Source organism: Chiloscyllium punctatum, chromosome 3 (assembly GCF_047496795.1).
Source record: "Chiloscyllium punctatum isolate Juve2018m chromosome 3, sChiPun1.3, whole genome shotgun sequence".
NCBI lineage: Eukaryota > Metazoa > Chordata > Chondrichthyes > Orectolobiformes > Hemiscylliidae > Chiloscyllium > Chiloscyllium punctatum.
Genome location: NC_092741.1, coordinates 141,285,741 through 141,301,012, shown reverse-complemented (window position 1 = coordinate 141,301,012; position 15,272 = coordinate 141,285,741). Strand labels below are relative to the sequence as shown.

Sequence of the window (15,272 nt, the reverse complement as noted above, 5' to 3'; positions counted from 1 at the left end):
CATTTTAAAAGGAGAGTAAGTCAGAAAATGAATCTTGGCTATCTTCTAGAACTCAGGTGTAGTCTATCTAATCAAGGTGATTTATCCACCTTTTGACCCATTCAGTTTTTAGAACATAGAAAAATACAGCGCAGTACAGGCCCTTTGGCCCTCTGTTGCACCGATCCAAGCCCACCTAACCTACATTAGCCCACTATCCTCCATATGCTTATCAATGCCTGTTTAAATGCCCATAAAGAGGGAGAGTCCACCACTGCTACTGGCAGGGCATTCCATGAACTCACGACTTGCTGAGTAAAGAATCTACCCCTAACATCTGTCCTATACCTACCACCCCTTAATTTAAAGCTATACCCCCTCGTAATAGCTGACTCCATACGTGGAAAAAGGTTCTCATGGTCAACCCTATCTAAACCCCTCATCATCTTGTACACCTCTATCAAGTCACCCTTAAACCTTCTTTTCTCCAATGAAAACAGCCCCAAGTGCCTCAGCCTTTTCTCATACGATCTTCCTGCCATGCCAGGCAACTTTGAGATCTGTGTACATGGACACCAAGATCCCTCTGCTCATCCATGCTTCCAAGTATCCGACCATTAGCCCAGTACCCCATCTTTGTTACTCTTACCAAAGTGAATCACTTCACACTTACCCACATTGAACTCCATTTCCCACCTTTCTGCCCAGCTCTGCAGCTTATCTATATCCTGCTGTAGTCTGCCACATCCTTCCTCACTTTCTAGCACTTCATACTTGGTGATGTCCTCTGCACCCTCACTCCGAAGTTTTGAGATATTACTCATGTCTTCCACTGTGAAGACTGACGCAAAGTAATTTTCTGTTCCCCACTACTATCTCTTATGTCATTTACCAGTGGCCCAATGTCCACTTGCCTCTTTTGCCCTTTAGGTATCTAAAGAAACTTGGTCTTTATTAATGGGAGGGTAACCTAGCCAGTAATCTTTTTTTGTCCTCTCATCTTTGTAAGCCCCTCAATCCTCCGCTTTCTCACTGTTTGCTACTTCATATGCTTTCTCTTTTTGCTTTATGCTATCCCTGATTTCCCTAGTTAGTCATGATTTGCCTCATCTTCCTTGTACTATGCTGCTATTCCCTTGGGATGAATCTCTGCTGTATCTCCGGAATTACTTCCAGAATCCCCTGCTATTGCTGTTCCACTGTCTGCCCTGCTAGGCTAGGCTCCTCCCACTTAATTCTACCAACTCCTCCCTCATGTGTAGTTGCCTTTATTCAACTGAAATACTGTTACCTCTGATTCTATCTTCTCTCCAATTGGAAATTCAGTCATCACTGTTTTCTAATGGTTCCTTCATCTTAAGTTCCCTTAAGTCTACCTCATTGTATAACACTAAATCCAGTGTTGCCTGTTCAGAGTGAGCTTTAGCAGAAACTGTTCCAAAAAGCCATCTTGTAGACATTCCACACTACCGACCTGATTTTTCCCAATACACCTGCATACTGAAATTCACCATAATCAAAATTGCTTTTCCTACCCATCTCTTCTATCTCCAGGTGTATCTTGCACCCCAGTTCATGACTACAGTTTGGAGGCTTATACATGACTCCAACTATGGTTTTTAACTTTCAGTTCCTCCATTGTACCCACGCAGATTCTACACCATCTGAACCTGTTTAATTTCTTTTCTATTGGTTTAATTCCCTTTCTCACCAAAAGGACAACCCCACCTCTGCCCACCTCCCTGTCTTTTCAGTAAGATGTATTCCTTGAATATTCAGACCCCCACCCCCTTGCAGTGACATCTCCATGATGCCCACCACATCATACCTACCAATTTCAATCTGTGCCACAAGCTTATTTACCTTAATTCCTTGTACTGCATGCATTCAATATAAACCTTCAGTCCTGTATTAACTGCCCCTCTGATTTGTTTTTCCAGTGTACTTTAAGTTTGATTACTAAGACTTTCCAGATACACTCCTATTTTCTGTGGTGGAGATTTTAATAACCTCTTCGGAGTTCTGCACTCTTGCCACCTCGTTAATTTGGCTTTTCTAATTTCCCCTATAACTGACCCCCGCAACTTAGTTTCAAGCCCTGACTACGGCCCTGGTTATGTAATTTGCTAGGATTCTGGTCCCAGCATGGCTCAGATGAAGACCATCCCGTTGGAACAGGTCCCTTCCCCAGCATTGGTGCCAGTGTCCCATGAATTCGAACCCATTTCTTCCACACAAATCCTTTTGAGTCATACATTTAGCTGCGTAACCTTTTTGACCCTCGTGGCTCAGGAACTAATCCAGAGATTGCCTTTTCTCGTTCTGCTTTTTAATTTTAGCTCCTAGCTGTTATACACAGCAGAATTGCTGTTGGTACCTACATGAACTATGACCACTGGATCTTTAATCCCCTCTGCAGCCCAATTGAGATCCTGAACCCAAGACCAGGCAGGCAACAGCCTTGGGTCACTTGATCCTGCTCAAAGAAGCCAATGTGTATGCCTTTAACTGTTATTCCTAATTACAACATGTCTCTATCTCCCCACACTTTAATTGCTCTCTGCACCACGGTTGGCTCTTCTTCCTTGCCATCCCCAAGTTGGTGACAGGAAGGATGTGATTATCTTGGTAACTAAGTCTAGGCTTAGCACTTGCAATAAGTTCATCAAGACAGAGAGCAAATAAATCTCTTTAAAAATTGAGGGAAAAATTCAAAACCCTTTCAACTGCAGAATGATTCTGGAGAGGGAGTAACATGTGGTCGCACTTTGCCATTTCTTGTTAGATTGCACAATAGATAGTGTAGAAGTAGCTGAAATCAGGCTCTTTTTGAAATTGATGAGAATGGTGCCATACCATGGAATGATTCAGATGGAATTCTCTTGTAAAGGCGAGCACCTGACCGATGTTTAGCTTGAGTGGTTTACATGAAATTTGTGCTTTGACTTCCTATTCTCCCCAATTCTTAAATTCAGAAAACAGCACTAAGTTTCAGCTGCTGCTTGATGTAACATTGCGAGCAGTGATTAAATATTTTATGGAAATGTTTTACCTGTCATTGCGATATTTCAGTTTGATATCCTGCTAATTGAAGTGTTATTCGGTTAGTATTTTGTGCGAAAGATGTTGAAACTTTAGCTAAGATTGCTGAATAATAAACTAAACCACTTTAAGAGGTGATCTCCTTGCTGTTCTGTAAATCCCAATTTTCTCCCTTCAAATGACCCACTGATAAACTTTAAGTTGTGACATTTGAGTGCTTGTTTTGAATTAAACTATTTCATATCAACTTGTTTTGAAATGTGATTCTCTTTCTGTCTAGAAACTGTTGGATGATCATTTAATTCCCAAGTCGTCTAACTCAGAAGGCAAAGTCTTCTACCTAAAAATGAAGGGCGATTACTATCGGTACCTTTCTGAAGTTGCATTGGGAGATCATAGAAATGGTATGTAAAAATTGTTCTTGTAGGAAAGGATAAATTGAATAATTTGTATACTGCAATGCCAGAGACAAGAGTATTGTGTAAAAATTTTGCTTAAATGTTAAAAAAAAAACAAATAGTTAAAGGTATACTTACCCCACTGTTTAATTTTATTTTGTTTTAATTGCTGGATGGTTGTAAGCTGTTACGGAAAAATTATTCTGTCCAGCTAGTATGTAGTTGATGGATTTGAATTCCAGTGGGCTGAAGGAGCCCGAGAGCAAAATATACACAGCTTTAATGAATTTGTTTAACTGTCCTATGTAGGATGGCAATACTGCTATAAATTACTTGTACAATCAGCAATTTAAACATGGGTAATTGGGAATTTGGGATTTAAGACTATTAGCAATTGCAAATTTCTGACTTTTTAAAAATACTGGATGGCTATCACAAGGTATGGGTCATCAATTTGTGTTTTTCCTTCTGTAGAAACAATAAAGTGCGCTGAACAAGCCTACCAGTCAGCCTTTGAAATCAGTAAAACGGATATGTCATCAACACATCCGATTCGTTTGGGTCTTGCACTTAATTTCTCGGTGTTCTTCTATGAAATTCTCAACTGTCCAACCCGTGCTTGTGACCTGGCAAAAGAAGTAAGTTGCGCACTTTTTCAATTCAATTTACCAATACCTGTTCACCTGCATGCATATTTGACAACCTGACACAAATGGTAAATTATAAGTCTGAAAATATTTTCTCTGGTGTTTTACCCATTCCAGAGACTGACAGACACCATGCTGGAGAAACTCCGCAGATCTAGCAGTATCTGTGGAGATCCTGGGTCTTGCCACAATGGCAAATCTGTGATCTTCAAAAGTAATCAGTGAAAAGTTTGACTAAGGTGGTACAGAGTGTGGTCTTGTTATCATCTGTCCAAATATATGTGCATTTGAACCCAAGGATTACTTGCTAGTGATCCAGATAAGCATTAGCTTAACTTTTTTTTTCTTTGCAGATGTTCTGGCTGATGAGGTAAAGTGCAGTTATTTTAGCTCAAAAGATAATGAGCCAAACTTCATAAGACATAGTGTGGTCTTGGATTGAAAATCTTTTGTGAGCAGTTTGAACCTAAGATTTCTAAGGTGTGAGCGGTTAGGGATTCCTGGGTTTGACTGTTTTTGTGGTGATATCAAATTGGAGTGGAAAACTGAGTCAGAAAGTCCTGAATTGGGTGTATGAAGAATGATTATTTGATCTCCTTTTTAAAATCAACACTGATTTGAATGTTGATACCCAGTGAATTACTTCAGGTGGTACTTTAAGGGGTTCAGTTGGATTTGAAGGGATTAGTGAAATTTACAAGCTGATCAAAAAACTAACAGGTGTGTGGAGCCAAGGACTATTTAATGTTTGCAAATTTTAATGGCTGCACATTATAGATCAGCCAGATGGAGGTCAGTGATTGAACTCTGAGTACACAGTGCAAAGGAAATTATTTTTACTAAGCACTCTGAATTTGAGGCAGAATACTGCAAGTGCTTGAAATCAAACACAATGCTGAAGAAACTCAAGTGTTTTGCAGCATCTGTGGGGAGGAAAAGTTCATAGTTCAAGACTGGTATGACTCAGATTTTTCTCTCAGCAGTTGCTACCAGACCGGAGTTCCTTTCTGAATTTGAAGCCTAGATTTAAAACTAGTGCTACTTTGCATATGTATGAAGAGCAAATCTTGTCACGAAGTTAAATGCTGTTCAAAACTTGTGTGCAATTAAACTAATGTTGGGACATGACTTCAATGCTACATCTGATCTTCCTGGGATTTGAATCTATTAAGCTTGTAGTTTTGGACAGATTCTGATTTATCAAACTTTTAAATGTAGTATCAAGGTATTTTCTTCCTATGAGCTCAAGGATGTCAGCAGAGGCAATTAAACTAGCTGTTCATCAATGTACATTATTTCAAGACTCCAATGTTGTAATATCTACAATTTTCTGGACTCTTCTGGAAACTTTCAGATTCACACCTCTGACACTTTTCAGTAAAGTGTGACTAAGATATTTCAACTGTTTGCAACTTTCCCAGCAGCCAGCACTTAATGTTTAAGACTGACTTCTGTATTTTCTCACGAATGCATCATTTTTCTTGATAGAGCTTTATACGTAAAAATATGATCTCTCTGGACATCCTGAAATGTCAGGCCCACCAATTGTAAGCTTGGCCAACTTTAGAATGCTGTCTAAGAAATGGCAGAAAAGCTTAATGGTTAGAGGTTTCTGTCTCGAAGGAGTAATTGCTCAGTGAAAATGAAATTCTATCAAATAGTTAACTCAGTTATTGTTAGAAATTGAGATCTTGTGACAGCATCTTAATCTCCACCCCTTCAATATGATCATAATCATTCATTTCAGTACACTGCTCCTCTTGTCACCCATACCTTTTTGATTCCTTTAAGTGCTATATTTATTTTTTTTTAAACAACATTTTGGCCTCCATAGCTTTCAGTAGCAGAATTCCCAGATTGACCACACTCTGGGGAATACATTTTTACTTCCTTACTTCTAAATGGCCTACCCTGTATCCCTAAATTGTTGAGTCCATGGTCATCTGGAACATGCTTCCTCTATTGACAGTCTAGTCATGTTAAAGTTTTGAGGTTTTTTTGAGGATCCCCATGCTATTTATAACTCCAGTCCCAACAGTAGTATCAAGCCTGATCATTAAGATTGGAGCAAGTGGAGAATTGCTGATCTGTTAGTATCATGCCAGTAGTAGGAAAGTAACAACTTGTTAAATGTATGATAACAGAACATTTTAGGAGAAAGGGTAAAATTTGAATGAAATCAGTGTGGAATGATCAGTAATCTTTGGCATGTGTTGGAGCTTTTGAGGGTGTTACCTGTAAGGTGAATAAGAATCAATAGCCATGGTGTATTTGGATTTTTAGGAGGGTTTTGAAAAGGCCCACAGGTTTCTAAAGACTCTGGAGTGCATGAAATTTACAAGTCAGATTGAGAACTGGTACTCAAAGCAGAGTAGGGATGATTCTCTGGATGGCAGGCTGTTACTAATCGGGTCCTGCAAGAATTAATGCTAAGGCTATAGCTATTCACAATTAGTATGAATGATTTGGATCTAGGAAGTAATTGTAAATTTCCAAATCTGCTGATGACTCCAAACTGGATTGGAATGCATGTTGTAAGGATGATACAAGGAGGCTTCAATAGGACTTGAGCTAGCACAGTGGGCAGTAACATGCAGATGGAATAAGTAAATGTGAACCTATCCACTTTGGTAGAATAAATGATATCTCTGAAATGGTGAGCTGTTGGTGCCCAAAACTACTTATCTTAATGGATAAATAAAAGCTATCATGCAGGTGCAGCAGTTAGCAATAGAGAAGGGGCATAGTATGTTTGCTTTCGCTGCAGGAGGATTTGTGTAATAGAATAGAATATCCTTTTGTGACAAAGGTACAAGAGCGCAGTGAAAAGTCTTTACAATGGCTGTCTTTTATTGGTGCCATCTTAGGTACAAGTACCTAGGTACAAATCTTTGTATAACAGGACTATATTCTCAACTAAGATTTAGAAACAGAAACAGTAGCATTACTGGTACCTTTGAAAAGGATTTAATTGTAGTCTAGTAAAGAATTCCAGGCTGGGGAAAGAGGGAGGAAAGGGAACTGGTGAGCAGAGAAGCTCCAGTTGGCACATCCTGCCCTGCTGCCAATTTGTGTAAAATGAAGATGTCATGTGTTATGGAGTCTTGGTGCGACTGTATCTGGAATATTGTGTGCTTTTGGTCTCCTTTTATCAGGTGTAATCGCAGAAGTAAGCCATTTGGCCTGTCGAGACTGCTCTACCATTTGATCATGACTGATCTGTTTCTCAACCCTATTCTGCTGCCTTCTAATCCTTGATCCCTCGTACCTATTAGGAACCCATCTGTCTTAAGTACGCTTAATGACTTGGCCTCCTCCGTCTTCTATGGCAGTGAATTCCACAGTCTTATCACCCTCTGGCTGAAAACATTTTCGCATATGAGGAGGGTTCTGAGGCTGTGCCCTCTATCCTAGTGGAAACATTCTTCATGTCCACTCTGTCCATTCATCCCCATGTTCAATGAGACCATCTTTATTCCAACCACTGAATACAGCCCCAGAGTCACTAATTGCTCCTGTGACACACCCTTCATCCCCAGGATTGGGGTCCAAAACTGCTGTCTCACCAGATACTGTCTACAGCATCAGTACATCTGCAGTACTCAATCCAGTTTGGGGTGAGTTGAGCTTTGGGGCCACATGGTGCAGTGGTTAGCATTGCTGCCTCAGTGCCAGGAACCTGGAGTCAATTCTGGCCCCTGGTGACTACATATTTGGATCACTTGATAGTCACAGGTGAGGTGTTGGAAGACTGGAGGGCTGACTAACATGGTGCCACTCAAAGGTGGTAAGGAAAAGCCAGGGAACTACTGACTGGTGGGCAAGTTGTTAGAGGGAATCCTGAAGGAGAGGATTTACATGTATTTGGGTAGGCAAGGACTGACTGTGCATGGGCAATCCTGTCTCAAACTCTCCTTTTTGACAAAATAACAGGATTGAGGGCAGAGCAGTGGATGTGATCTATATGGACATCAGTAAGGTGTTTGACAAGGTTCCTATGGTGCTGGAAGAGCACAGCAGTTCAGGCAGCATCCAAATAGCTTCGAAATCGACGTTTCGGGCAAAAGCCCTTCGTTTCAGGCAAAAGCCCTTTTATTCCTGTTGAAGGGCTTTTGCCCGAAACGTCGATTTTGAAGCTATTTGGATGCTGCCTGAACTGCTGTGCTTTTCCAGCACCACTAATCCAAAATCTGGTTTCCATCATCTGCAGTCATTGTTTTAACAAGGTTCCTATGGTAGACTAGTTGGCAAGGTTAGATCACATGGAATACAGGGAGAACTAGCATGTGAATACAGAGCTGGCTTGAAGGTAGAAAGGACGGTGGTGCAAGGTTGCTTTTTCAGACTGGATGCCTGTGAACAGTTGTATGCCACAATGATCAACTTAAAGACAATTCTTTCACTTCAGGGATTAGAATGTAATCCTCCAGTTCATCTTTATGGCAAATAACCAAGAATACCAAGCAGAAATCATACAATCCCCAATGTGGAAACAGGCTGCTTAGTCCAACAAGCTCATGCCAACTCAGAACAACAACTTACCCAGACTTTCTCCCACACCCCCTGATCAATCAGTGATTGATCCCCCTGCATTTTGTCATTTTATGTGAATGATTTGGATGTGAACATAAGCATAGTTAGTAAGTTTGCAGGTAACATCAAAATTGGAGGTGTAGTTGACAACAAAGAAGGTTACCTGAGTACAACAGGGTCTTGATCAGATGGGCTGAGGAGTGGCTGGTGGAGTTCAATTTAGACGAATGTGAGGTGCTACGTTTTGGAAAGACCAATCAGGAACGCTTTCTTTCTTAATGGTAGGATAATAGGGAGTGTTGCTGAACAAACACCTCGCAGTGCAGGTTCATACCACCTCGAAAGTGGAGTTGCAGGTAGACAGTGAAGAAGGCATTTGGTATGTTTTCCTCCTTTGGTCAGAGCATTGAGTACAGGAGTTGAGATGTTGCAGCTGTACCAGACATTGGTTCGGCCACTTTTGGAATACTGGTCTCCTTCCCATCAGAAGGATGTTGTGACTCCTGAAAGAGTTCGGAAAAGATTGACAAGGATGCTGCCAGGGTTGTCCAGAACTAGAGGGCATAGGTTTAGGTTGAGGGGGGAAAAGATATAAAAAGGACCTAAAGGCAACCCTTTTCAAGCAGAGTGTGATGTGTTTATGGAAAGAGCTGCCAGAGGAAGTGGTGGAGGTTGGTACAACTAATATTTGAAAGCATCTGGATGGGTATATGAATAGCAAGGGTTTGGAGGGATATGGCCTCGGTGCTGGCAGGTGGGCCTAGATTGGGTTTGGATACCTGGTGGCATGGATGAGTTGGACCAGTGGGTCTGTTTCCATGCTGTACATCTTAGTATGCCTGTGTGGAGTTTGCACATTCTCTCCAGGTGCTCCAGTTTCCTTCCATGGTCCAAAGGTTGCAGGTTAGGTGGATTGGCCATGCTAAATTGTCCAGGGTGAGTAGGTTTGTGCATTAGCCATGATTAGCCAGGCAAGGTTACAGGGATAGGATGGGGGTGTGGGAGAGTCTCTGTCTGGGTAAGATGTTGTTCTGAGTTGGTACGAGCTTGTTGGACTGAATAGCCTGTTTCCCCACTGGGATTGTATGATTTCTGCTTGGTATTCTAGGTTATTTGCCATAAAGATGAACTGGAGGCTCATACTAATCCCTGAGGTGAAAGAATTATCTTTAAGTTGAGGAAGCTGGCATGTATTCCTGAATTTAAGAATGAGGTGATCTCAAATTTCATTTTCTACATGAAAGGCTAGATGTGGATGGAATGTTTCTATTGACTGGTGACTGTCAACCAGGGGACCTCATTTCCAAATTAGGGGGCAGGCCACAAAACAGGAAGAACGTCTTCACTTGGTGAACGTTTGCAATTCTTTTTTTCCCCCGATGGAAACTCTTGATGCTACAATTAAGATTTCTAAAGTTGTTACCAGTAAATAAAACTGCATTCACTTATCTATTTCTGTTCAACAGGTCAACATTAGACATGAGTGAAAATAAAGTTGATGCAATTTGTCAGTCTACTTGATTCTTCTGTTTCTGCTAGCTGTTCAAGAAGCAATTGCTTTCCCAAAACTAAATAATTCCTAGCAATCTTTGACAGTTGCATTTTAGAGTTTTTGTGAAAATTCTCATTCCTGACATCTTTGCTTCTTTCTGCCCTACTAGGCATTTGATCTGGCTATTCAAGATCTGGATATTCTTCAAGATGATAGCTATAAAGACAGCACCCTCATTATGCAGTTGCTTAGAGACAACCTTACAGTAAGTTTTTTTTTAACTCATTATGTTTTGTCTTCATTAAGATTATGTAGACTGCTGAAGAATCTAGTTCCCTGCATGGCCTCTCTTGAATCATTAAACTATTTGTGCTTTTAGTTGAATGCATGCTGGGTTTTAATCAGAATTAGATGTAGAATGTTCTAAGGAGTATCAAATGACCTCTATTTGCCATAGTTTCATCACACCATCGGGCTGTGCTCCTATTAGACTCATCTGGTGGTTTAACCTGAGGGTCACCATGCCCCTCTGGCAAGGTGGAGGAAAGTAATTCATGATAATGCCAACTGGTGCAGGAATTGAATCTATTCTGGCATAACATGGCAAAACAGCCATCCAGCCAACTTAACTAATCAACTGTGCATAGTTAAATTATAACTAATGGACACTTTAAGAACAAAGAAAATTTACAGCTTTCCAAGCCTGAGCCGATCCAAATCCACTGTCTAAACCTGTCGCCCATTCCTAAGCATCTGTATTCCTCTGCTCCCCACGTACTTGTGTATCTGTCCAGATGCATCTTAAATGAATCTACCATGCCTGCCTCTACTAACTCTGGCAACATGATCCAGGCACCTACCACTCTCTAAAGTACTTGCTGCCTGTATTCCCCATTAATCTTTTCACCTCTCACTTTGAAAGCATGACCTCTGATTAATGAATCCTTCACCCTGTGAAAAAGCTTATCTCTGCCTACCTGTTTATACCCTTCATGATTTTGTAGACCTCAATCATGTCCTCCCTTCAATCTCCTTTTTTTCTAATGAAAACAAACCTAATGTACTCAACCTCTCTTCATAGCTAGCACCTTCCATACAAGGCAACGTCCTCGTAAACCTTCTCTGCACCTTCTCCAAAGTGTCCAGTGGCGACCAGAACTGTACACAGTATTCTAAATGTGGCAGAACCAATGTCTTGTACAATTTTAATGTGACCTGACAGCTCATACGCAGTACCCTGTCCGATTGAAGGCAAGCATACCATATGCATCTTGGCCATTCTATCTACCTGTGCAGCAACCTTCAGGGTACAATGGACCTGAACTCCCAGATCTCTCTGTCCATCAATGTATAATTCGCTCTTGATTTAGACTTCCCAAATTGCAACACCTCACATTTGCCTGGATTGAACTCCATCTGCCACTTCTCTGCTCAACTCTCCAGTCTATATCCTCCTCTATTCTTTTACAGTCCACTATGCTTTCTGCTACTCTACCAATCTTTGTCATCTGCAAACTTGCTGGTCATACCAACCGTCTTCCAGATCATTTATGACTATCACAAACAGTGGCCCCAGCACACTGACCCCTGTGGAACACCACTGGTCACCTTTTTTTCTCCATTTTGAGAAACTCCCTTCAACTACTGTCTCCTGTTGCTTGCCCACTTCTTTATCCACCAGCTAGAACACCCTGCACACCATGTGACTTCACTTTCTCCATTAGTTTACCATGGAGAACCTTATCGAACACCTTACTAAGTCCAATATATGACATCTACAGCCTGCCCTTCATCTATCAACTTGCTCACTTCCTCAAAGAGCTGTTGGTAAGGCATGGTCTCCCTGAGACAAAACCATGTTGCCTATCACAGATAAGCCCATTTGTTTCCAAATATAAATAGATTTCATCCCTCAATACCTTCTCCAGAAATGTTCCCATCGCTGATGTCAGGCTCACTGGTCTGTAGTTACCCGGAATATCCCTACTACCCTTGTACAGGGGGACATGACCAACCCTCCAGTCCTCCGGATTTTGAGGATGTTACAAAGACATCTGTCAGGGCCCCAGCTATTTCCTCCCTCCCCTCCCGAAGCAACCTGGGATAGATCCCATCCGATCCTGGGGATTTGTCCACCTTAACCTCTAGTCTACCCAACCCATCTTCCCTACTTATATCAATGTGATCCAGACTAATCAAACTTCTGTCTCTAATCTCAACGTTCATCATGTCCCTGTTCTCAGTGAACACTGATGCAAAGTAATCATTCAGAATCTCTCTCATTTTCTCAGGTTCGACACACAGCCTTACTTATCCTTTAGTGGACTAATCCTTACTCTAGTTACCTGCTTGCTGCTTTTATAAGAATAAAAAAAGGCTTTGGGATTCTCCTTAATTGTGCTCACTAAAGCTATTTCTTGACCCCATTTAACCCACTTGATTCCTCATTTAAGATTGGTTGTACTCTCCCAATATTCCTCCAGGGCTTGTTCTGTTCTTAGCTGCTGGACGCTATGTACACTTTCCTTTTCCTCTTGGCTAGTTGCATGATTTGTCCTGTCATCCAAGGTTCACTAATCTTGCCTTTCCTATCCTTTCACTTTCAATGGGATGTGCCTAGTCTGTCTTTAACCTATCTTTGAAAGCCTTCCACCTATAAAATGTGGACTTTACTTCAAATAGCTGTGTCTAATCCACATTTCCTAGCTCCTGCCTAATTGATATAATTGACCTTGGCCCAATTTAGAACACACTCCAAGGACCACTGTTATCTTTGTCCACGAGTATTCCAAAACTTACAGAATTGTGGTTACTGTTCCCAAAGAAATCCCCCACCGCAACTTCTACCACCTGGCCTGGCTCATTCCCCAACACCTGGTCCACTATGGCCCCTTCCCTCATCGGGACTATTGAAATACTGCTCTAGAAAACTCTCCTGGATACTTCTTACAAAATCTGCCCCATCCAGACCCCTGAATCCCAGTCAATGTTGGGACAATTAAAACCTCTGATCACCACCACCCTGTTGCGCCTCCTTTCCATAATCTGTTTACCTATTTGTTCTTCTTCCTCACATTCACTGTTGGGAGGCCTGTAATACTGCACCCTTTATTTCTCAGCTCCATCTATAATGACTCACTACTCAAGCCCACCATAGTGTCCTTCTTTAGCACAGCCATGATATTATTAAGAAGCAACAAAACTGTTTGGATATTTAGCCTTTTTCACCAAAGAATCTCTTTTTTTTTTTCAATAGTCCTGGAACTTTCGATTATGGTATTCAATGTGTTTAAAATTTGTATTGATTTCAAACATTAGTGACTCGAGTAACTTTTTTATTTCTTCCTTCCTAGTTGTGGACAAATGAGAATTCAGGATCAGCTGATCCTGAGCTCCAAGCAACTGAGCCTGGAGAAAACAACTAAATGCGTGTAGGGTCCAATCCAAATCCTTTTTACACATCTGTTTCTTACTTCTACTCAATTCCTATAACAAACTTGTCAGTACTGTATGAATAGCTGTGTATGGAAAATTCCCAATTTAGTCTTATACACATCATTGCTATAAAATAATCCATCCCTTGGTTTGTGTTGATGGTTGTCTGCCTTCCCAGTGTGCAGTTACTGCTGTATAAGCATATATAGTTAACTTTATAACAAGTAACCTCCATGTAGAGGAAAACTTTAATATTATAAAGAAATACTTGCAGTGTTTGTATTGTGAACATAATTGGTAGAAATTTGCTGCACTAGACAGTATTTGGGTTATTGTATTTTTTACTTGCTCCCACACTTCACCCTTCTATGTTTGAAGTGATCCTGCTGATATTGGCAAGTGTGCATCATCTACTCTTCCTTAAAACCTCTTGAAATGCGAATACTATTTGCAGCAACTGGCACAAAGCAAAGTAACTGTGTGCACGCACCCCTCTACTCTGCAGGAGAACTTGCCTTATGTTCTGCAATAAAATGACAAGCTATTTTGTAAAATTGAGATTGAAGGCATTGATAAATGTACAATCAAGTTGAAGTATGTTAAATTTTTTTTTGGAATTCAGTAAATCTTCACTTTTTTTTTAAAAGAAACAAAGCAACACCTGTCTGTTATGGTGTTCACTTGTGTTCTGTTGCAGCGTGTTTCTACTAAAGTTTGAGGTTGTGCTGATGAATTATCACCAGCATGACACTTTGATACACTGGAATGGGAAACACAATTTTCCTCATTTGTGCCCACTTTTTTTTTAAAGCATAGTATTTCTTTGCAGATTTGTGCACATGTAAGGGATGTTTATTGAGATTTGGACCACTAATTACTAATCCTTCATTATTATTCTCAAAAGCCTTGTGGAAATGTTAATGCCCTATGTAACACAATAAATGTTTTGTAAACCATATGTTTGTCTAACTTGCATTCTTTCAGATGTTCATAAACCTTTTACTAGAACTTGTTTCTGTTTGGTTGTACAGCACTGCTCTCAATGTTTGTACTGTTTAAGCTATAAAACAGCCTCACTATCAATATTAACTAAGCTTTAGTCCCACATGGTATTAAAGATGTTATCAATTCTTTTCACTCTTTTCAGGAGGTTTAATGAATGACTAGATGAATATCTGTGCAATATCTAGTCTTACCTGAAAGTCGTCAGGTCTGGCAGCAGCTGTGATGAGGTTAAGTTTAACAGTATGGAGACAAGACTTCCAGAATATACTTGTCTCCATCTTCCATATTTTCTTCCCCACCACCACCACCACCCCTCAAATCCATCCTCCACTTGTTTATTTACTACCATCTATATTTTTTTTTCAAGAAAAGAAAACCTGCAGTAATCAGTTTGAATTTCTCAGGTAACCTGGTTAACTTTCCAATCTAAGAAGTAAACTGTAAACTCATCAGCAAGTAGTTCAATACTTATTTTCATATGTCCCTAACAACAAAAATCCATTCTTTGTTTAGAAAAGCTTCTCCTCTAAAGCAAATAAATCTAATTTTTTACGTTTTGAGGTGAATTGTTGTCAGGACTGCTCTGCCTTTTCCTATCCCTTGAATGCTAATTTGCTATGATAAATATAACTGCGCAATAACTAGATTGGACATGGCATTGTAGCAGTGCCCTTGTATAAGTTAGTCACATTTTTATCATTGAATTTTGGACAGCGGTCAAACTCTGCTGTATTCGTTGCA

General features: G+C 40.5%; 1 protein-coding gene across 1 annotated transcript in view; it reads left to right on the top strand.

Moving 5' to 3' along the window:
• The window catches only part of LOC140465796 (14-3-3-like protein), a 30,674-nt gene extending 16,190 nt beyond the window's left edge, over window positions 1-14,484 (top strand). Inside the window, exons 3-6 of the mRNA XM_072561581.1 lie at window positions 3,302-3,425; window positions 3,894-4,057; window positions 10,261-10,356; window positions 13,445-14,484. Of these exons, the coding sequence (XP_072417682.1) occupies window positions 3,302-3,425; window positions 3,894-4,057; window positions 10,261-10,356; window positions 13,445-13,516 (456 nt within the window). The 3' untranslated portion in view covers window positions 13,517-14,484. The remainder of the gene's footprint in view (window positions 1-3,301; window positions 3,426-3,893; window positions 4,058-10,260; window positions 10,357-13,444) is intronic.
• Window positions 14,485-15,272: the final 788 nt, after the last annotated feature.